This window comes from Echinops telfairi, unplaced genomic scaffold, assembly GCF_000313985.2.
Source record: "Echinops telfairi isolate 266 unplaced genomic scaffold, ASM31398v2 ScPeMD7_7400;HRSCAF=8409, whole genome shotgun sequence".
Classification (NCBI taxonomy): domain Eukaryota; kingdom Metazoa; phylum Chordata; class Mammalia; order Afrosoricida; family Tenrecidae; genus Echinops; species Echinops telfairi.
Genome location: NW_022111300.1, coordinates 21,425,167 through 21,449,411, shown reverse-complemented (window position 1 = coordinate 21,449,411; position 24,245 = coordinate 21,425,167). Strand labels below are relative to the sequence as shown.

The window sequence follows — 24,245 nt, the reverse complement described above, 5'->3', positions numbered from 1 at the left end:
TCGCCCCTCTCACCACTGGTCCTGAAGGAGTCATCTGTCCTGGGTTCCCTGTGTTTCCAGTTGCTATCTGTACCAATGTACACCCTCTGATCTCTGTTTTATACAATAGAAAGGCCAACCTTTTATACCAATCCGGTGTGCTATGCCCCGAATATTGGAAAGTCTGCTGCAACACTGGCTTGTTGTCTCGGACCACACTTCAAAACAGGGTTTAGGAATATATCAGCTTTAGACTTTCTGTTGTTTTCTACTTGTGAACATTTCTGAATTATTTTCAGCCAATTATCCTTGCTCTGTGCTCTCCAACAATACAAGGCAATCTGGAACAAACTAAACATCCTTCATCCCTACTCCCCCACCCGGCCCCACAAAAAATAGAAAAAGTGCCAAACAAGAACAGCTGGCATGTTGGCTTAAAGCAAATTAGAAAGATCTAAAGAAGGGGAAAAACAAATCCTGAAACATTCCATAGCCTTTCATTTTGCTTTTTCTTATTACAAAAACAATGCAGAAAATCATTACCTGTGTACTTTATCATTAAATGCAAGCTAGCAAATAAAGATTATGTAAATCACCCCTAATCCCTTTCAGCAAGTCAGCCACTGCTGTCTGTGCTTTCTTCTTCTACTTCACATTTGCGCTTTCATGCACGAATTATCCGTGCATCTACAAATACCAATGACTACAGATATTAAATTTGACTAACATTTTGGAGCAATTCCTCTAACCAATTTGCTTTCAGCTAAGTTGTGTTTAGTTAAATTGCTTTTAACCAAGTTACGTGGAAACCAGGAAAACTATTTTACTGGGATTAACGACCCAAAGAGTGAGGTCACAGATGAGGAACTTGGACACAAGTACACAGTTGAGGGTATTCATCTTGGAGAAGGGACCAGATCCTATTGCTCGGTCACTCTCAGTCTGCAGAACTGCGCCATCGCAAAGCTGCTTCTGTGACCGGAAACTTGCTTAACCTTCAAATGGATCTCATGCATCGGCTGCCTCTTTCAGGGTACTGGAGAGGACTTTGGCTAGAAGACAGCATGGGTGCTTTATTCACTGTGTGTATGGTGGGAGAGGGGATGGGATATGAAAAAGTACAGTACTAGGTATACTTGTGTGTGGGTGTGTGCTTTGAGCACCTAGACTTGCAAGGGGACTGGTAAAGACTGATAAAGATCTGATTTTAAGTTCTTTGGTTAGGTCTTGAGTTTTGTAACCATGTTGACATTTTCAGTTGTCTCCCTAACATGCACAGTTTCAGGAATCATCTTCTCACTTCAGAGGCTGCCAGGTAACTTCTCCTTAAGAAGGCGGCCCCTGAAGTGAGAATGTGACTCCTGCAATTGCTTCCACCCTCTTCCCCTGAGGAGGAGGAGCCTGAGGTCCATACTGTGAGGAAAGCTGGGTGGAAAGACAAGCACCTGGGGCCTTACGGGCACATCATTCCCTGGTCCCTTAAAGACCGTGAGCAGTCCTGAAGGGCAGAGGTTTTCTCAGCTTGTCTGTGAACATATTTTAGTATGAGGCTTTTGTCTACATAGCTATTAATATTACGTTGGATAATCTATCCTCCCCTTCTTTTATTTTACATTTCCAGGCCCTGGGAAAGTACTTGGTAAAATAGAGGGGCAGCAGAAAAGAGGAAGGCCCTTCCCAAGAAGGGTTGACATAGTGGCTTCAACAATGGGCTCAGAGATAAGAACAATGGTGGTGCAGCCCGGGCAGTGTTGGGTTCTGTTGAACATAGTGTCGCTATGAGTTGGAACTGACTCGATGGCATTTAACAGCAACAGCAACAACACCAACAACGTTCTCAGCGCAAATGGCTAACGTTAACATGAGGACAGCCAGGGAGACCCTCAAGTTTCCTGTCCTGCCATTCATCATTTTGCAAAACTTCCTCTTCCTCCCAGCCTGACCCTGGAGGAAGTGCCCCCTGGATTGTGTGGAGGCTCTTCTTATTGTGTGTGTCTAGTTTGTGTATGGCTACAGCCATTGGTTCCGGCACTGTTAATTGTATCTTTCGGCTAGCTAAAAAAGGAAAGAAGTGGACCATCCACCAAATCTAGTTGGTCTTCTTTTGATCCTAACTGGCATTTAATTTAGCCATCTGTGAAATAAAGTCCCTGAATATGAGGGGTGATGTCTGGTTCCATAGGGCTTTGCTATCCCTTCCCTTATTGATCCAATGTGATGATGCCTTGTGCCAAGCAGTAAGGGTGTGCTGAAGAGTGAATGCCTTACTGTGATATCAGAAACAGCCTAGGGGGTAGCACTCAACAGATTTTAAGTGTAATAATTCATTAATAGGAGGAAACAGTCATTTCATTACAATTTATTTGCCATGACAGTATTTCTAGACTGAACCCAAAGATGGAGGAAGACTATATCCTCAACTCTCAGAGAAGGGGGAAAGGAATAGATGGATGAGGACCTATGGGAGCAGTGGGGGAGAGGGTCGGTGGTGCTTAAGAGGGATAAGCAAAGAGAAGCGCCAGTCACTTACATCGTAATTTGTCCATGATCTTCCCTCCACACAGTGTGGCTAACGCCATTTTGACAGCAAACACTGAGATTTTACCATGGCCTTCCCTGTGAAATGATAACAGAACGAGAAGTCACTTGGAGCACTTCCAACCATGAGGTTTGACATTTGCCTATTCTGCAGAAACCCCAGGACACATAGCTGCATGGATTATGTGAGCACATCCTTTTATAAGAAGGCTGTCAATACAATCCCATGAACACGCCGGCGGGTAGGGGTGGATGGGCACTGTATTGAATGTTTCCTTTCTCAAGAGACAACCGAATCTTCCAGTTTATGCTTTGTCACTTGCTCAAAGTATAAACAGGGAGCCAGAGGACTATGTGATGATAGGCAATTCTGGATTAAAATGACAACAACCTGAGTTTCAGTTTGAGAAGTTTTATGCAGGATAACTTGACCATTTCTTTAAGCAAGGTTCCAGAAATAGCATTTTTTTTCTTATTGGCTAGACAATTTCTGAATGTGGGGCTAAGGTAATGATGGGAACATTTTCATCACATATTTTTCCCAACCATCTTTTCTTACCCTCAAGCCAACTGTGCTTACGTGAAATACTTACTTTCAGAGGAGCTGGTATTCTAAAGGGGCCAAACTAACAGCTCTGAATGCTGCCAAATCTTCATTCATTCAGCAAGTTTAACAACCATCTTCTTCACAAAATGTGACATACAGGTGTGTGGTCAAAAATATGTTTACACTAGATGGCCTTCCAGCTGGAATAGATTGTTATATCTTATATCTTGGGGATCAAAAAACCCAACATAGTAGTGACTCATTTCTTTGATTACTGTTTTTCTTAAGCCTCATCAGGTGTTATTTAAAATAATAATAATATGGCTAATGAATATGTAAAGTCTGTATTGACAAAGCTTTAGCATATAAAGTATATCATTTCTATGCATAAGATTCCTATATATTGGATGTCACAGTAGAAGAATAAGATCTAGGAAATGAGAGCAGCCTCTCTGTTCCATCTCAGCTTCAGCTAAGGAGCACTTTGTTCTTCATCCTTGTTGTTGTCAAGATCAGAGACGCAGCAAAACTGCTTGACCTCGATGTGAATGATTCTCTTATTTATAGTTCTAGGCCTAAACACTAGACCAATACTATTATTTATTCCGAAGGAACTCTACCTACACACCCCACACATCAAGCCATGCATGTTTCAAAATGAAACACCCTAGTTTTCCAAAGTTTTTCCCAAATGCTCAGACCACCAGCCTCCTCGTAACCTGTTCTGTCTCTGACAGCTCGTTCATTGTTTGAAACTCTCACCGCTCCGTGTGCTCACAGACGAAGTTCACACTCTCCGTCGTGGCACACAGAGCTTTCTTCTCCAGTCTCATCTGAGACCACCTCTGTTGTCGGCCCCTACACGGCCGCCTTTCTGGCACATGCCCTTCCTACATGGTGTGGCCAGGATCTCTCTCCTCCATCCTTCAAGACTCAGGTCAATATCATTAACCAGCCTGCCTGGAAAACAGCTTTTCTCCCAGCGGTGGCGCTCATGAGCCTTCTTCCTCCCCCATGATGTGACATGTGACGCTTGCAGCACTGCAGGGCCTCGGGATGTCTAGTTTATTTGCATGTCTGCCAGGTGACTCTTCCCCACATTGTCAGACTCTTGGGAGCCAAGACCACTGAATAATTTAAATCCCCAGTGCCTACTACTTTGTCTCATGCACAGCTAGTGGTCATTACATGAGGGGGCTTCTAAAAGTCCATGGAAATGGAAGGAAAAGGTAGTGACATTACTCGTGACCTTGTTGAAACCTCTTATTTCTTATACTAATGGAGAATTACTAATGATTCATTTCTTATAACTGAGTAATTCTAATTGATAGCTGTTGATTTTTGAATGTCCATGCATTGCGTTGTTTAGCAATTTTCCAGGTACCAGGGGCCTCCAGTCACCTCTGACTCATGGCAGCCCTGATATATCAGCGGAGAGCCGTGCTCTAGAGGGTTTTCAATGGCTGACATTTGGGCTGTTTGTCATTGGGCCTCCCTTCCGAGATGCTACTGGGTGGACTCCAATCTCCAACCTTTGGTTAGCAACCTTGAGCTGAGATAAACTGTCATAAAAACACAATCACTCTGTCTACACTACCTGATGGAAAGGCTTTCCACGTCTCTGGCATTCCCAATTGCATGGATAAGCAGAATTATCAACGTTTTATTTCAGGAGATAATTAGCTTCCCTTCCTAATCTGAAAGATGGTTCAAAAACGAGAATGGGAAACTCCAGAAAGTCCAGAAGACTAGGAATCCTACGAAGACAAGGTGACCTTCACCAAGCCAAGAGATTGAGCAGGGTTCTACCTGAGACTTCCAGCGCAACAGAGGATTCTGCCAATGACTCTGATGACTTAATAACTTCACTCAAGGGAGGGGGTTGACCACAGACAACTCTGGAGTAGAAAGCTCTCCCCCAAAATGCAATGGGGCTAGCTCATAGGTGAATTTCAAGCCTCAGCTCTTAATGAAGATGACAGAAAGGAGAGCTCTAGTCCTGTATTGTTCCTGGAAATGGAAGATTGATGATATTCAACCACGCTGTGCCAAATTGACACAATAAATCGAGATAAATTACCACTGTGGAGGGCAGGTGAATGAGAGTTTTGCAGGCACTCAAGGGTGAAATTAGGCCCCTGGGATCTCTTGTTATGCAAACCGCTGTGCCAGAGTGCAAATGTGACCTCTATCACCAAGGAGTCAAGGGGTCCCATATCTGCAGGGGCTCAGACAGCGGTCAACTGGCCAGAGGAGCACAGTTCAGATTCACGTGGCAACAGTGGCAACAGCATGAGTTGGAATCTACTCTACTGCAAGTGATTTTTATTTTTCTCTCAATGTTTTTTAATCTCATCAAGACTATTTAGACCTCGTTCCACTGCATCAAGGATTCCAGAGTGAGTGGAAACGACTGATTCTACAACAGAAAACCAAACACTTCAATCCAAATGAATTTTTTAAAGAATTGTTTCAGTCGATACAAGATGGCAGAGAAAAGCATGGGTTTGGGGGAGGGAAGGATTTCCTTCAGGCCTTTGGCAAGGTTGTTCACAGAGGGCTGCTTGAAATGATGCCACTTTGGGATCAGGGCCCTGATTGTATTGTAAAAACGTGCTGGGGCGGAGGCAGAAAGGGACAAGTAGGGAGCAGTCCTTAAGATCCACAGGAAGCTGTGTAAGAGCTCCATCCTCCAGGAACCGAGTCAGTGGGGACCAGTTTGATTTATGAACAGCCCATGAAATCCCTTAAGTGCCCGGGAAGTGGAAAGGCATGCTCTAGAGGCTGGGTAACAGGAAGCTCTCAGGAGTCTTATGCAAACGAACTGGGGATCAGGCATCCTGCTTTCAAGTGAGTGTGTGCACAGCCGGGCCCTCAGCAGTCAAGTCTCAGAACAGCACACAGGCCCCTGGCTCCCAGCACAGCTCAAGGAGCAGACCTGCCAGTGGGTGAAGAACACAGATTGTCCCCAGTGCTTCGGGCCCACCGGCCTCTCAAAGCAACCGCACCAGGAAGAGTGCTAGAGGAACTCTTACACTCTGCTCTCTCCCACGCTGTGCACGGCACTCCTTCAGTTTCATGTTCTAGCTGTGACTGCCACCTTTCACAAAAGGGGGAGCAGGGATGGCCTGCTCCATGGGTGCCGCACAGGCTGCTGGGAGTGGGAGTGGCCAGAGAAGTCAGTACTAAGTGGCCTGGCCACATCTGCTGCTCTGTGTATCTAAGCAGCAGCCAGTGTGGCTGAATACTTAGTAGGGCGAAAGGCTCACAGAAGCTTTAAAAAGAAATTTCTACTAGCTTATTGTTTTTCCATTCAAAAAATGCTATTTAAAGAAAAAGATGAGTTTTTGTTTTATCTAGGGCACAATTATGTTATTTTCATTTTTCCCACGACAGGCCGTCCCCAGGTTATGGATGTCAGATGCCCCACATGGATACAACTCCTACCTGCCCTTTTTCACTACCATCGAATCCATTCTGGCTCAGAGACCCGATAGGACAGGGTAGACCTGCCTCTTCAGGTTTCTGAGACTGCAAATCTTTTTGGGAGTGGAAAGCCTCATCTTTCTTCCTCAGAGTGACTGGCGGGTTCGATCTGCTGATCTTGAGGCTAGCAGCCCAACCCATGACCCACTATTCCACCAGGCCTCCTTCCCAGCCATTGAATGGTATGCCAACTTGCCCTCACTTTGAAAGACTTGAACCAACCCCTTGTCACCAGTTCGCCATCACAGCAGGTTCTCTTGCTGCACAGGCAGCTTTTGATTCACTCCAAAGGCTGCTCTTAGAAAAGAAAGAAAGAAAGAAGAGCACAGCGGCCGATTCCCTTCCACCCGCAGCGAACTCGTGGGAGACAGCAGACACGATGCGATGCGAATCCTTCCGGCTCCCAGGGCTGCGAATCTTTATGGAAGCACCCTCCCATCTTTCTCCCACGGAGGGGCTGGCTGGGTTTAATATGGGTTTAGTGGGTCAACAGCCCAATGCTAACCCACAGCCCTACCCGAGCTTTCTAGTTTACACTCACCTCCTGGCTTTGGGCCGAGCCCAACTTACAGCCATCGTACAGAGCGCTTGAAAGACTCGAAGTCTCTGAGGAAGCAGACTGCCTCATCTTTCTCCCATGAAGCAGCTGGTGCGTTTGAACTTTAGACCCTGCGGTCTACATGCACAACGCCAAGCCCACAGTGCCACTTGGGCTCCGCTGTTTGCATAGAGGCAGACAATTCTGATACCAGAATAAGCCGATATCTTGAAGCAGCTGCCTAAAAGGAAGCTATAAAGAGATGAAAGCCCAAGCCAAATCCCTGCCTTCCAATAAATTCAGTCTCATAAGGACCTTCAAGGGCCGAGTACAGCTACTCCCTAGGGTTTTGGAGGCTGTCAGTCTTTACGGGAGGAGACTGCTACATATTTCTCTTCCTGAATGGCTGGTGGGTTTGGGTCTCTGACCTTGAGGTTAGCAGCCCAACTTTTCACCCATTCATCACCAGGGCTCCTTTTTCCTATATTAAAATAAAAATAAATAATAACCGTGTGTGCCTGTGCTAACTCACCCATAAATTCTTAAAGGCTACGTAGGAGCAGATCTCATTTGTAAACCAGGGACTGCCTGAATACGTATTTGCCTTTTGCATTGACGTCTCAAGATAAAAAATGGCATAATAAACTATATTCCATTTCTAACCTGGTGCCTTAGCCTATCCCAACTCCCTCTGCTCTATCTAGAGATTAAACAAAAAAGCTCCAGTACATTATTTTATTGGTACTTCATACCTAACTGGTTATTTCAGACCACCAGGTTAATATAAACAAATCAGCTAAGGGACCAATGAAATTGCTGCATCAATCAATGTGTCCTTAGATCTTTTATTTCCCTCTGACACTTGGTTTGCTCTTCCTGAACATTTGCAAATTTTCTAGGGGGCCATGATGGATCGTGGCAACAGGAAAGCATTTACTCCTTGGCCGTCGATTGGCGCAGTCTCCCTCTGAAAAGCGCGATGTCTTCAGTGTTCGATATCATGAACAGAAAGCAACTGTTTTACTCTGGCCTGGGTTTTCCACAGCCCAAGTTGATTGTTTTCCCTCCTGCCAACTACAGAGCTCTTATTAGGAGAAAGTTGCCTAAAAGGGGGAAAAATAATCTGCTTTTGACAAGAAGGAGAGGCAGCAAGTAGTCGTTGCTAAGTCTGGGATGGAGGGCTGAACACAGAACAGGATGTCGATGGTGTCAGATTGCCCAGGGAGCTTCCTGTTGGAGGTGACAGGGCCCGCAAGACCTTCCAGGTCCCGGGATGCGCGAGCTAGACGCTCCCCGACACTTTCTTAAATGGGCAAAGAAACGGATTTTTTTAGGATTATTAAAATTAGAAACTCTTCTTTTACTGACATATATTGTTAAAAAAATTTTTTTAGGGGGGGGTAAGGGTTCTTTTAAGCAAACGTGCAACTCTTTCTTACACATCAAGCTTCATTGGCACTTGCCTTTATTATGGCATTTTGTCTCCCTCTGGGAATGATTTGATCAGGTGGACCGCTCATTTAGCTACTCCATAAATATTTATTGATATTGCCCCAACATCTGGGGATACACAAATGAATAAAGATATGCCTCCTACTCTTCCTTTTTTCATGGTCTGTTGGGGAGAAAGGGCTAAAACTAGTTAATTTTATTACACCATGTTATTACAAAGGGCAGGGAGTGTTTAATCATTCATTCCCAGCTTAGCACAGCTCCAAGCTCTTAACATGCCTGTTAAACTAATGAATGCACCAGTGCAAAGGAATGTGCTGCTGTGGCATGTGGAGAATGGTATGTGGTCTTCACGTTGGGAAATACTGGCTGAGTCAAACGGGGTTCTAGGTGGTTCACAGGCTAGCACATACAGCTTCTCCGCTGCATTAGGATACAGGTGTCTTCATGAACAAATCTTCCTGCTCGTCTTGAGGAAAGCAGAGTTAACCTATGCACAAAGAGATGCCTCTCATTTGGCTCTGGTATCTCAGTGGACTCTCCACAAAGCTACTACCGCATCTGGGAAGGGAGCTCACTCGCCCAGCCGAAGTCACCAAGAGGGCATTCTGCATGGAAAGAGCCAGTTCTGTGGAGACTCCCGCCTCTCTTCCCCGCCGGGCTACGAGGAGTGCGGGTCTGTGGAGACTGGACAACGGGGTCCACAGCACAAATCCCATCTTCCCTGTGTGCAGGAGGAGGGCCATGGTGACATGCTGATCTGTTCTTGCAATTCGATGAGCGAAGAACAAGCGTCCTCTGGGTTTGACAACTACTAACGCGAGGGGCGAGGAGCCCTGGTGGCCCGCGGCGAAAGCCCGGGACAGCGCACTAAGATGTAGGGGGCCAACGCTCTGAGTGGTTCAGAAGTTGACATAGGGTAGTTAACGTTCGGGTCATGTAGCTTTCTACTAGATGAGGAGAGTAAGGAGAGAAAAAACATTTTGGTTCAGGAATCAATTGAAGTTCAGTTCTACTGCTATTTTATTCCTTAAAATGTTCATTTTAAGATATCAGTACTAATGTGCTTTTGGACTTGACTCCATTAGCTGCTCTGTGGATGAAGAGACTTGGGTCGACTTGCAGGAAGATGACAAGCCAGGCAAGGCTGGGGGCAGGTCTACTCTGTCAGATAGGGTAGCGATGAGTTGTATTGAACTCGGCTGCACGTGATAGCAACAATGCTACAGGGGGCATTCCTGGATGCCATCCACAGGTCATGTGCCAGCGAAAGGTGGCTGGCGAAGTTCACCTAGAGGCAACCCGGAAGAAAGGCCGGGCAACCTACCTCTGTGAAATCCCTAGGGCCAACCCTCTGGAGCACAGTTCTGCTCTGATGTAAGTGAGGCTTCAGGAGTGAAGGCTGGCTCCTGGCAAGGGGCTTTGAATGCGGAGGGTACTTGGGAATTAAGAGAGGCCGTTTTTCAGACAAAGGTGAGTTAGCAGGTGACATTTTAGATACTCCTGATTTAGAGGAGCCCTGGTGGCATAGTGACTCATGTGCCGGGCTGCCCACCCATCACAAGCTCAGCAGTTCAGAACCACCAACCTCCTCACCGAAGAAAGAGGCCTTCCACCCCAGTAAAGAGTTAGTCACAGAAACGTAAAGGGTTTCCCACCGAGTTGCTCTGAATCATAATCGACTCTTTGGGCTGAGTGCTCTGCAGTGAGCTTGGTTTGGGTCGGAGCCCCTGACTTAGGATGTATTAGAGTGAGAACGAGTTACACTTGTGACCATCTGTTTTATGTATTCTAATACATATTATCTTTAGTATCATGCGCTACAATGTAGAAATACATCTGTAAATTGACAAGTAATGCTTCCAGTCCCTCCAACGAGCAGATTTTGACAAAGATAAGGTTAATAATCAGCAACAATAATAACAAATAAAACTAAAAAATAAGTGTAAGTATTCGATTAAATCAGAACTGACTTAAGATGGAGGCAACGGAATGGAACCGTGTCATAATTTGGGGACTACCTGAATTGTTCTGTGTGTCTTGGAGCAGAAGTAAGTCAGTCCATTATGTTATTAAGCTCTGTGTATAGGTCAAGGGAGTGGGCTTTGGAGTCAAGCCAAGCAGGGATACAATCATGGTTGCACTATTTAGTTGTGGAAGCTGCACGGGTGTGTGAGAACGACGCTGGGCAAATGTGTATTATTTCCTGGCTTCAAGCTTCAAATTTATGGTCAGTAGATTGCTAGGTTGTCTTAAAAACATTACTATTAAAGTAAAATATCTTGTGGAGTCTCTCAACATCCTAGGTGGTCCATAAATAGCATCTCTTACCGACAAACAGCATCTACACAGGGAATAAGCCTCCAGGGATTCCCCTCATTGTAATTGAGGGACAGGAATAACGTGGGGACCAGACAGAGAGTACTGGAGACAACTAGATGGATGCAAATGATCACTCGGACGTGAGCGGAATAAACCCTGTCACTTGGCCTCCTCTGTGCTTGATCTGGTTTTTAATCCTTTCTGTTTCTTTTTTTCACATGAGGGCTTGTCTCTGTTGTATTTTGTCATTGTTGGCAGCCTTCCTGACTCTCTGTTAAGTGTTTTTCGGTATATGAAAGCCAGGATAGGAGAAAGTATAGAGATGACAAATAGAATAAGGGTTCTTGGGGGGTGCACATTGAGGGAGGTGGAGGGGAGTGGTTAAGGAAGAGCTGCTATTAAGAAGTTCAAGAAGGAATAAAATATTTTGGGACTGACTGTGGTGATTGTATAAGTCTGCTTGATATGATTGAACGATGGACTGGTATGATGTATGGATTAGCTCCTAATAAATGGTTTGGGGGGCAGGGGGGAAGACTGTGTGCCCAATCAAAGCACCCTACTTACTGCAAGGCCAGATTATCAACCTAGACAGCATATGGCTGACGAGTCCAATATTTTGATTGAAATGTATTTGAAATAATGTCTTGCATTCATTATTTCCTGATGGCCACCCTAAATGAAATCCCATCTGCCTTACAAAGTACAAGTCTGACAGAAAGATGAGAGGCTGTAAGAATGTGCAATGTATCTAAATGGTAAAAATCCTTTTGGAAGTAATTCTGTTTTAATAATGTATATCCATCTTAAACAATGTCTTTTTCACCAGAACACAATGTCAGTGACTAGAGAAGAATGTTCTGTGAACATTGTGAATCTAAGAAATGTTAGGGGGAAACCCACCCAGCCAAGTAAACACTGCTTTCAATTTCTAGTCGTAGCTGTGCAGATACGGAGCAAAGAAGAGAATCATTTGTTTTAGATCTCGCTCGTCTCCTTCCTGCATTCCCACACCCCCCCTCCCCACCACCTAAAGCTCGAACTGTACACCTCATGGGCACACAGAAACAGATGTGGACCTTGCACTCCATCTCCCATTCGATACTGCAATCACTTTTCAGATTCAAAAGACAGAAGGAGTCTGGCAGCTTTTTAGGATAATTTCAAAATACCCAACATTTGGAATAGTGCCGTGGGGCCTTCCACAGCATTCCCAATCGGAGCCCCTGGAAGGTATTATGAAATGTGGAATTCTGAGACGCGGTAATAAAACTGTACAATGTAGTTTACCTCATTCAAATGCTTTTTTGAAAGTGCCATATGTACATTTTCTAACATGTCTGAATGCCCCACATTGGAAAGGCTAGGAAAATGAGCCAAATAAGAACATCTCGCAATGAGCTGGGTAGGTCAGGGGGAAAAAAGCACAATAGTACTGATATCTTAAAATGAACATTTTAAGGAATAAAATAGCAGTAGAACTGAGCTTCAATTGATTCCTGAACCAAAATGTTTTTTCTCTCCTTACTCTCCTCATCTAGTAGAAAGCTATACGACCCGGACGTTGTTTAACTACCCTGTGTCGACTTCTGAACCACTCACAGTGTTGGCCCCCTACATCTTAGCTATTGCAATCGTTCGACGATGCTTTTGAGAGACTTGGCAGTAAGCATGCATCTTGTCCTCTGAGAGTGGGAGGATCACTGTTTCTTTGATTACGTATCATTGTTCAACTGTGATTGTTGTGGTGTTTAAGCCAAAACGAACCCAAACCCAGTGCCTATGAGTCGATTCCTACCCATGTGGGCCCCTGGGAAGGTTCCCTCGGAAATGGCCTTTGACTCTGCGCTTTGTTTCTTCATTTGAGGTTTACATTTGTCTGGTAGAGGTCAACAGATTGATTAGGGGTGGTACGAAGTTGCATCACATCCTATTTCTATAATAAATCTCATTTGGATAAATAGTTCACTTTGATGAAAAATAGGGCTGAACATACATTTTCTTCTCTTCTCTTGCTATTTACTCACTTCTAAGTTATATTTACAGTTAGTGGTTGATGGCTTAAATCTCACATCTGAAATTTCAAAAGCCAGCAGATGGAACATTTTAGCACAGGTAGAATTACCTCTGTATGCTTGCTAAGCCAAAGGAGAGAAAGCAGAAAAATATCTGTAGATTGGGTTCTCAACATGGATGTGCTTATAAACCATTACAACAGGATTAGTGAAAGAATATTCCAGGGTTCTTGCAGTCTATAAGAAGAGAAGGTCTTGACACAATGGATGTATGCATAGATTGTGATAAGAGTTGGACGAGCCCCCAATAAAATGATTTAAAAGAAAATGAGGAGTGGATAACAAGGGCTCAAGTAGAAAGAAAATGTTTTGAAAATGATGATGGTAACAAATGTACAATTGTGCTTGACAATAAAATGATTTAAAAAAAAAAAAAGAAAAAGAAAGAAGGGTAGGTAGCAAACAAACATTTGTATGAATTATTCCTTACCTGGAGTCCTTAAGCTTAGCCCTGATCAACCTTGCAATGATTCATTTACCCAGAGTGGCTATTTCCAGAAAATTTACATGTTTATTTCTTTATTTTCTAATAGTTGTAAATGCTTCTCTAGTTTTTGAAATTATTTTCACACTATTTCAAAACAGAACTGAGAAATCTTTGTTTGAATCCCATATATTTTATAAAACATTTTCTTCCTGCTTTGATTCCTTATTTGTCTGTACTCTAGCAATAACCTGAGATTAATCAGGAGTTTAGTCATTTTTAATAGTTTTCACTGTTCTACAAAAAGCCCCAAGAAAACAACAAGTCCCTAGAGACTTTGGTGGCACGCCTGAAAGCAGCCAGGCTCTTACCAAGGGCACAGGATGTAAATGCCATTATAGAAATCCCACAGCTGGGTTCTGCTCGGCCACCTGTCATGTGCAACCACAGCCTTGCTTACCTGCCCTGGCACCTGGCTACCATAGTGAATGGGCTAAAGTCATACATCGAGTTCTAAAGTCTGGCAGACTAAAGAAGGCAGCTATCGAGCTGGACAGCTGGTGTTAAAATTATGTATTTCCAGTTGAGCATTTCTCAAAATATGAACACTGGGGAAACAATAACACATGTTGGTACAACTGCGCAGGACAATTCGGCTCCCACTCCAGCTTGCAAAGGGACAGCTGGTGAGGCTTGTCAGCGAACGTTATAATAAAGGTGCCCTGGCTGGAACATAGCTACTGCGAAGGTTAAAATATTCCACTTGATTGGTTAGACAAGGAGGCTATGAAAAATCTCCTGAGTCTCTTAAATGTGAAATGCCCAGGTCGCTATGTTCCTTTTTAACAGGCAGACCAAGTGGAGGAAATGGAGACGCTGATGTGATAGGAAGACGACTGGCAAATGCCCTTTTGGAATTTTAGGTTGATAATATAATTCAGGGAAGGTTTACATTGAACAAGGGCTCCACATATGTCTTGGAAAAGAAGTGTTATCTCTCTGTTGAAGGCCCCACGGTGCCACTAGCCTGCTGTACAACGCTGGGCAAGTGACAAGCCCTTTGTGCTTCAGTTCCCCCATTGTAAAATGAGAGAATTGGACGAGCCGTCTTTAAGATCTCTGTCAGCTCTGGGCTTCTCCAATCCTATGGAGGAAACTCATAAAATAACACGGCTTATGGCTTGTTTTATGGTACCACGTCTTTGACTAGTCCATTTAACACACGTTTTGCTGGTGACTCTCCCGAGGGTAGACCAGAAACTCTTTTCAATTCCTTCCTTTTGGCACTAGGGTCTTGTTCTCTGAAACACTGCCTGAGATAATTTTGCACAGAAGAGAGTTCAACGCATCCTCCCACTTCGCGCTTCATTAAATGACTCCACAGGCATGTCGTCACACCATACTTCAACGCAGACATGGGAGGGGTGCCTTAAAGGTCAGTATGTAAACTAACAATGGTCTTCAAGCTTGGGTGGTCCCATTCTGTTTTTGAGTCTTTTATCTTAAAGCCACGGTGTCTTTATTGGCTTAAACATTTGGTCAAGGATAGAGAGACGAGAATTTTGGGGAAGACCAAACGTGTAAGAGAGGAAAGGGCGACCAACTACCAGAGAGCAAGAGACAGCAGAGGGAGCTTACGGGTCAAAGGCTGCAAGCAGGAAATTGAGCAGGAGGCTGATGGACTGCTCTACGTGGATTTGGTGAGTGGTTGGCATCCGTTTGTTGAGCTGGTAAAAAATGGTGGAGAGCACCGCCTCCAAGCGGGCCACATTGAGTTCTGTGTTCGGGTCCAGGTTGTTGAGCGCATTCTCCCGCAACGCTTCTATGACGTTCCAGATGTCCACCAGGTGCACTGCAGACAAGGAAAGCAGAGCAAACATGTCAGGCCGAAGTCACGGAAAGGTGAATTGATTCTTCTAAATGTACCCAATGTTCTAAACTCTTACTGGTATGTGACCACCTGTTATGCAGGTGGATGTGAGCAAAGGCATCCAGCGCATGATGTCAATAGATAACAGCAAGCTACGGACTGACTAGACACTGAAATAGATCCTTATTTCGAATCTTCGTTATTCACCCTTGGAATAGTGCCTCTTTCCATGTTTCATGTGAGGAATCTGACGATTGGAGACATGAACCGACAAATTGCAAGGCTAGTCAATAGTGAAATTGATACTTCAATTCAAGATTGTCTGGTTTAATAGCGTTTTCCACTCTCTATCACCCACCCTTCAAAAAGAAAATAAGTATGTTTGAAAGAATAGCAAAACTGCATTTGAGTATTGTGGTAGTTACGTAATCTGGTACCACTTAAGGCTATTAAGAGCAAAGGGGTGGAGGATAGCCTGTCAATCAGGTCGCAGCTAGATGACCTCATCTGGAGGAGTTACAGAGATAACCAGCTCACTGGAGGCCACACCCATGCACTCTGCTTTTCTTCCTGCTGACAAGCCACATGGAGATCCCTGGTGGAACCGGAGCCCTGGAGCTGGAGGAGCCACGTGGAGACCCACGCCAGCGCTGAGATGCTCTCACTGCCACTGCATCCACGAGACTTCCCCCCACTGGCCTGTGATCTCCCTGCATTCTGTGCCATTGCATGCATTGCGTAAGTCTGAAGAGGAATTTATAGATTGGCATCGGAAGAGGGGTTGATATCGGACTTATGGACTTGATCTGGACTGTGTTAGGATGTTTTCTTAATATACAATATCTTTTATATAAAGCTCTTTTTTATATGAGTCTCCCTTGATTTGTCTCTCTAGTCAACCCAGACCAACCCGGACTAACACAAGTACTTAAAATGGTTTGATGAGGTTTGAATTAATAAAAAAGAAAGGAAAAACTAAAGGAGGCAGGAAGACAAGGGAATAGGAAATATTCAATTATACAACAGCAAAACTAAGTCATAGCTCACTTATCAAACCTGGCCAAGAGATTGACTACATCATAAGTTGGTTGACTCCATTATTGGCCATCTCATTTAATTTGACGTGGCTATTGTCATTAGAATAGTTAATATGTCTTTTCTGTTTCCCCTGGAATCTTCTGATGACATCTCAGAAATCATAACTGCAATTGAGATACTGAAGATACCGATTACTACTCCTTTGTAACCCACTTCACTCTCTATGCCAGGAAACCCTGATAGGCTTTCTGCCCCTATTGTACATAATTTGGTACAACTGCCATCATAAAGGATCTACGCTTTTCTCTTTGGATTCTCTTGCTAGGTGCAACAATATCGAAAGGTGTCCATGTAATTGCATGTGCCACTGTTGTTGTTGTGAGGTGCATCAAGCTGCTTCTAATGCATTGCCGTCCTACAAACAACAGAACAACACACTGCCCGGTCCGCCACCTTCCCCACAATTGTCCTTGTGTTTGAGCCCATCGTTGCAGTTACCATCCCAATCTATCTTGCTGAAAGTCTTCCTCTTCTTCATCGATCCTCAACTTTACCAGGCAGATGCCCCTTTCCAGTGACTGGTCCCTTCTGGCAGCATGTCCAGAGTATGTAAGTTTCACCATCCTTGCTTCTGAAGAACATCCTTACTTCCAAGGAACATTCTGGCTGTCATTCTTTGATGACAGGTTTCTTCATTCTTCTGGCCAAAAACCAAACCAATAAACAAAAACCCCATGCCATCAAGTTGACTATGACTCTGAGCAACCGTAGGAAGAGTGTCTGAGGGTATGAATCTTTATGGGGGCAGAGAGGCTCAACTTTCTCCCTAGAGCAGCTAGTGGGTTTGAACTGCTGATCTTGTGGCTACATGATCTAACGCTTCCCTGACAGTACCACTAGGGCTCCTTATTCTCCGGGCACTGTATGGTAAATTCATTATTCTTTGCTAACACCGCAATTTAAACGTACCCATTCTTCTTCATTCTTTTTAATTTATTTTCCACCTTTCACATGCATACAAGACACCTGACAACAACATTACTTGCTTGAGTCAGACACACAGACACACCTCCCTCCTCAAAGTGAAATCTTTGGGTTTGTTTTTTTCCCAACACTGGCAAGAGGTCATTTGCAGGGATTAGCCCAATGCAGTATGTCTTTTGGTTTCTTGACGGCTGCTTCAAGGTTTGTCGATTTTGAGGCTGTAAGATGAACTCTTGGATGGCTTCAATCTTTTCTCTGTTTATCACAGTGACAACATGGCTGGACCAGGATTCTCAGTGGTTTGGTAGTCGGAGCTCCTATGGTTGTAATCTCTCGTGACATGATGTGATCTAACATACTATAATCGACTCCCTGGTGGATTCTGGGATGAGCAGCCGAGTGGTTAGCATTTGGTGTCTTAAAGTCTTGAAGATAAACAAGCAGCCATCCAGTTGAGAAGCATCAAAGCCCACATGGAAGAAGCACACCAGCCTGACTGACCACGAGGTGCAGAAGGGACCAGTTATCAGACATCAAAGAACTAAAAATCAGATCAGTGGGTGGCCACCTTCCTGATACGATCATTGAAGACAAACATGTGCATAAGCAAAGGTGGTGAAGAAAGATGATGGTGCCAGGCTATCAAAAGATATGGCGTCTGGGGTCTTAAAAAGCTTGAAGATAAACTAGCGGCCAACTGGCTCAGAAGCAACAAAGCCCACATGGAAGAACCACAACAGCATGTGTGACCACGAGCTGTTGAAGGGATCAGGTATCAAGCATCCAAGAACAAAAAATCATATCATTGGAAAGGTGGGTGAGTGCAGAGTGGAGACTCAAAGCCCATCGGTGGACAACTGAACACCCCCTTACTGAGGGGTTGTGGGGAGGAGACGAGCCAATCAGGGTAGCAACGATGAAACATATAACTTTCCTCTAGTTCTTTAATGCTTCCTCCCCTCCACTATCATGATCCCAATTCTACCTTACAAATCTGGCTGGACTGGAGGTTGTACATTGGTACAGATAGCAACTGGAAACACAGGGAATCCAGTATAGACGACTCCTTCAGGACCAGTGGTGAGAGGGGCGATGCCTGGAGGGTGAAGGGAATGTGGGGTAGAAGGGGGGAACCAATTACAAGAATCTAAGTATTGCCTCCTCCCTGGGGGATGGACAGCAGAGAAGAGGGCGGAGGGAAACATCGGACAGGGTAACTTATGACAAAACTATAATAATTTATGAACTATGAAGGGTTCATGAGGGAGGGGGGAGTGGGGAGGGAGGGGGAAAATGAGCAACTGATATTAGGGGTTAGAGTGGGAGGCAAATGTTTTGAGAATGATGAGGGCAACAAATGTGCATATGTGCTTGACACAGTGGATGTATGTTGTGATGAGAATTGTACGAGCCCCCAATAAAATAATAATAATAAAAAAGTTGAGCGTGGAGTGCATCCCCCTTGCTCTTGTCACAGCCCTGATGGAACTGAAGGAGGTTTCCGTGGCCCATTTCCTGTCTAGGTGGGCCGTGTGGAAAAACGTGTTTGCTTCTTGCTGGGTGTGCATCTTGCTGACTTCTGCTTCTCTGCCCTTGAGCCAGTGGTCCACCATATTGCCTGTCTATTTTGAAAGTCTTCAGTGGTCTGCCACTTGATCCGCTACCTGGGATTCACTTGCCTTTGCGGTCACGAGCCTGTTACCTCGCTGCAGCTCTGGGTTTCATCAGCCCCTGCAGCTATGGGAATCAGAAGAAAACTTGAGTCTAGCATCTGACCCATGGACTGGTTCCTGCCTGGACTTGGACTTGACTGTTTCTACAACCAGAGTCATTTTCATTATACAATTTCTTTCTATACATACATATAGGCATTTCCATTCTTGCGTCTCTAGGGTACTCAGCTGAACACAATCACGAGGCTGCTTATTTGTTCAGGTGCCAGGAATTTCGTTTTAAATGTTGAGGAGCAAACCCTCCTGAAGGTGGAGGCCTTTGAGCTTCACTAGCAAGTGCTTCCAGCCCTTGTCAGCAGGCAAGGATGTGTTATTTGCACATCACGAGTTGTTAATGATTCTCCCTGTCTTCCTGACACCGTGTCCTTTTGATAGTTCAGCTTCTTGGACTGTTTGCTCCGTTTACAGATTAAGTTAAGTATGGAGAAAGACTCCAACCTTGACAGAAACCTTCCCTACTTTTAAACCCTGCAATATCCCTGTTTGAACGACTACTCCTTGCTGTGTGCACAGGTTCCACACTAGCACAAGTCAGTGTTTTAGAATCCCTAATTTTGGCAATGTTATCAATAATTTGGTAGGACTTAGTGTTGAATGTCTTTGCATAGTCAGTCAACAGAGTCAATAAAGCACAGCTAAAATATTACTTTCTTTCTTGTTGTTGTACAGTATTCTATTATATGGATGCACCCCAATTTCTTTATTTGTTCAGTTGCTAGCAGATATTTGGGTTGTTCAAATTTTCAGTCGTTATGAAAATTTAGCTGTTATGAATATTTCTGTACAAGTCTTTGTATAGACATGTTTTTCAGTTCTCTTGGTAAATACATAGAAATGCAATGGTTGGGATGTACGATAGGTGTATGTTTCATTTTAAAAGACATTTCCCAATTGTTTTTCAAAGTAGATATACCATTTTACATTTTCATCAGCAGACCTGTGAGAGTTCTACATGTTCTTGGCAAGTTAAAGGTACATTTTTTTCATTACAATTTTGCATGTTCAAATAAGTATTTTATTTTTTCTTAACGAAATATAGACATTTCAGTTCTTAATCCATATCCACTTCACATATGCCCTTTCATGAACAACTACTTAGTTTTCATCTCACTTAGTTTTGTTTGCTCAGCCTGATGCCATATTTGAAAAAATAAAACTAACATCTATTGGGCTCCTATTCTCTGCCGAGCATCACTGTGTGTGTCTCTCTCTTCACTTTTTTTTGGGTCTCTCTGAGTGGATTCTGTGATTCATCATTTTTGGTGTAGGGAGATATTATCACCAATTCAATATCTAGGACCCATCATTACAACAACACTGTATTTTGAAGGAAGCCTTCCTCCTAGTCAAAATTGACTTCATGTTCTCTGATCATGGGGCCTTAAGTATACCGGTCTGTGTACATTCTTGGCTGATCAAACTGGGCAGAAAGAAAACCAGAACTCCCAAGTCTTGTTTTTATAAGTAACTTTAGATGCATTTCTAGATCTAAGATGTAAGTGGAATAGGCAAATCCCTAAATGGACAAAACTACGTAATATGAAACCTTCGCTGTGTCCTTCACTTGGAAGATTTGCTGTTATTTTTAGTAACGACTCAAAAATAAACCATTTTTGTTCTGACAGAAATAAACCTGCGCTGACTTACAGGAGCACTGGAATTGGAGTTCAAAGACCTCAGGTCAAAGTTTGGCTCTGCTACTGACAAGCGTGTGACCCATCAGACTCCAGGATGCAGAGCCTCCTCTTCTTATTGCTCAAACGGGATGGCATCACCCAAGTGGATGTCACATATAGGCAACAAGTGGTGCATGATTAATGCACAGCATGTTAATAGAAAGCCGTATAGGCTATATTAAAAGATATGATAAACATCTTTCCAACGGAGATGCCTAAATATTTATTAAATTTGGATAAATTCATATTTAGTTGAATCCAATCTTATCTGAACAGTGGGAACATTAAACTCCAAAAGCAGAAAATATTTGTACTTCTTAAATTTGTCCAATTTATCAATGTAGTGCCCTCACCCCACCCCGGGAGAAGGTAATTCTAAATTGAATTTGTTTGTTTGTATTTATTCTTGATGAAAAAAACAAAACAGGAACTTCTACAATTATTCCCTTTATATTTGATCCACAGAAGGAATGGATCTTGGCTAAAAAAAAAGACGACCAGAAAGAGGTTTGCTTTTGTTTTGTGGACTAGGCTAAGGCATTCAGCTAGGTGGAACCTAACAAACTCTGGCTAGCCTTGAGAAGAATGGGAATCCTGAGCAGGACTTTGTGATCCTGCAGAACTTGGACAGAGATCAAGAGACATTCTGCAGGGTTTACAATCAGGAAAGGTGTGCGGCAGGGTTGCATCCTCTCACCATACTCATGCAAGCTGGATGCTGAGGAAATCATCAGAGAAGCTGGATTATACGAAGAAGAATTTGGTATCAGGGTTAGAGGAAGGCTTACTAACAACTTTTCTGTTTTGTTTGCCAAATAATCTTTTATTCTACAGATGCATTATTATTATTATTTCATTAAACCATCATTTTATTGGGGCTCTCACAGCTCTTATAACAATCCATACATCGATTGTGTCAAGAACATTTGTACATAGGCTGTCCTCACTATTTTCTAAGCATTTACTTTCTATTGAGCCCCTGGTATCAGTTCCTCTTCCCGCATCACCCCACCTCTACCACCACCCTCATGACCCCTTGATAAATTATAAATAATGATTATTTTCATATCTTACACCAACTGCTCTCTCCCCTCCTCCATGGTTTCTGTTGTTTGTCCCCCTGGAGGGGTGTGCCTGTGCTTATGTGTTGATTATTGAGATGGGTTCCCCTTCCTCCCCTGCTCTCCCACTTTCCCCCTGCCCTTCTGGTATCACTAGTCCCATTCCTGTTCCTGGATTGCGTGTGTCATGAGCTCTTATCTGTACCTGTGCACATGCTCTGGGTAGCCCACAGTGAAAGGCAGTAGTGGGGACATAATAGCGTGGGGTGAGGAAGCCTCAAGGAACAGAGGAAGATTGTGTTCATCGGTGCTTTACTGTGCCTTGGTTGACTCATCCCTTCCTTGTGAGCCATCTGTGAGTGTTAAACAAGCGGCCATCCAGCAGAGAAGTAACAAGCCCACATGGAAGCAGCACAGCAGCCTGTGCGACCGTGAGCTCTCTACGGGTTCAGGTAACAGGCATCAGAAGACCCCAAAGAATCAAACAAAGAAACAAACACCATATTGTTGAGAATGAGGGGAGTCAGAGCAGAGACCCCAAACCCATCTGTAGACAAAGGGAAATCCCCTCACAGAAGGGTCACAAGCAAGGGATTAACAACTTTCAACACATGGACGACACAACCTTGCTTTCTGAAAGTGTGAGGAGCTTGAAACACTTGCTGATCAATTGAAGCTTTCAACATTGACCCCATGTCCATGTAAAGCAACCCCAGTCCTCACAACTGGACCAGGAGGAGAGGGCAAAGTCACCAATGCTTATGGAATCAGCAGTCAAGAACTCTCAGGGTACATTACATTAGTACATCTACTGTAAGGCCTCTTTATTTATTTATTTATTTTTCTTTAAAAAAAATCATTTTATTGGGGGCTCATACAACTGTTATCCCAATCCATACACACATCAATTGTGTAAAGCGCATTTGTACATCGTTTCTCAAAACATTTTCTCTCCATTTAAACCCCCGACATTAGGTCCTCATTTTTCCCCTCCCTCCCCGCTCCCCCCTCCCGCATGAGCCCTTGATAATTTATAAATGGGTATTTTGTCATATCTTGCCCTGTCCGACGTCTCCCTTCATCCACTTTTTGATTGTCTGTCCCCCAGGGAGGAGGTCACACACAGTTCCATGTAATCGGTTCCCTCTTTCCTACCCATTCTCCCTTTACCCTCCCTGTTTTGCCACTCACACCACTGGTCCTGTAGGGCTCATCCATCCTGGATTCCCTGTATTTTCAGTTCCTATCTGTACCAGTGTACCTCCTCTGGTCTAGCCAGTCTTGCAAGATAGAATTCGAGTCATGGTAGTGGGAGCGGGAAGGAAACCTTTAGGAACTAGAGGAAGGTTGTATTTCTCATCATTGCTACATCGCACCCTGACTGACTCATCTCCTCCCCGAGACCCCTCTTGCAAGGCCTCTTTAAAGGGCTGGCAAGCACTTTAAGGATTAAGGTGTGCCTGTCCCAAACCTTCGTATTTGCAATGGCCTCATAGGCATGTGCAAGTTGGATGCTGACTAAGGAAGAGGGACGCAGAGTGGATGCACTGGAATGACGGTGTTGGTGCAGAACACTGAAAGCACCAGGGACTGTCAAAGAACAAAGCCATCTCTCTGGGTGGAAGCACAGCCAGAACGCTCCCTAGCGGTCAGGATGACGAGACTTTGTCTCACGTGCTTGTTGACATGTTATCAGGAGAGACCAGTTCCTGGAGAAGGACATCAGGCTTGGTAAATTAGAGGGGTGGCGGAAATCAACAACATGTATTGACCTTGTGGCTGCATCGATAGGTTTACATAGAAGAACCACTGTGAGGACGGCACAGGCCTGGGCGTGTGTTATTCTATCGTCCCTCGGTCACGGCGCCTTGAAAGGGCACCTAACACCAACATATCGGATGCTCTGGTTCTCATCCACTCTGATGAGATGTGTGGGCCCAGGAGGTAATCCCAAAGTGAGTAGTGATGATCAGGGCCTGGGCCGGATCACCATGGGAAGCATGAACTCTTATTACGAACGAATATAAAGTCCACAATCATCATACATCAACTATTAAAACACATAAGTTCCACATTTGTGTCCCCACACATTCACGATCTCGGTGTAGGAAAAAAAATGCAGACAAGGGTCACTATAAAATAAGGGTCACTATAACAATGAAGAATGATGAGACTGAAATAAATCTGATTTTCAAAAGTATGTGCAAGGCTCTGTGCCTGCTCCTGGGGATTGGGTGGTGAATCTGGCCTGGGAATCTACTGCCTGATGGAGATACAGATAGGGCTTTCAGCATGATGAGAGAGGCTGCCGACGGGCTTTGACATAGATAGAAAACTGGAGGTTCCAATAAAGGCGGCGATGAAGGGGCTGGGAGACGAAGATAATGCTGGTGGAGCGTCGAGCTCATGATACATAGACTGGTCTTCATGCTGAGCACGTGAAGGCACTCAGGGGAGGGATAGCATCAGAAATGCAGCATGAAGAGACTGGTGATGAGCAGGCAGAGAGACGAGCCGGCACA

At 44.2% G+C, this 24,245-nt stretch overlaps 1 protein-coding gene across 13 annotated transcripts in view; it reads right to left on the bottom strand.

The window, feature by feature from the left end:
* Nucleotides 1-24,245, bottom strand: part of DTNA (dystrobrevin alpha) — a 373,548-nt gene that overhangs the window by 103,353 nt on the left and 245,950 nt on the right. For all 13 annotated transcript variants that reach the window (XM_045296183.1, XM_045296186.1, XM_004702946.2 and 10 more), the window contains 2 exons: nucleotides 15,000-15,213; nucleotides 2,510-2,595 (listed from right to left, as the gene is read on the bottom strand). In XM_045296183.1, the coding sequence (XP_045152118.1) occupies nucleotides 2,510-2,595; nucleotides 15,000-15,213 (300 nt within the window). The remainder of the gene's footprint in view (nucleotides 1-2,509; nucleotides 2,596-14,999; nucleotides 15,214-24,245) is intronic.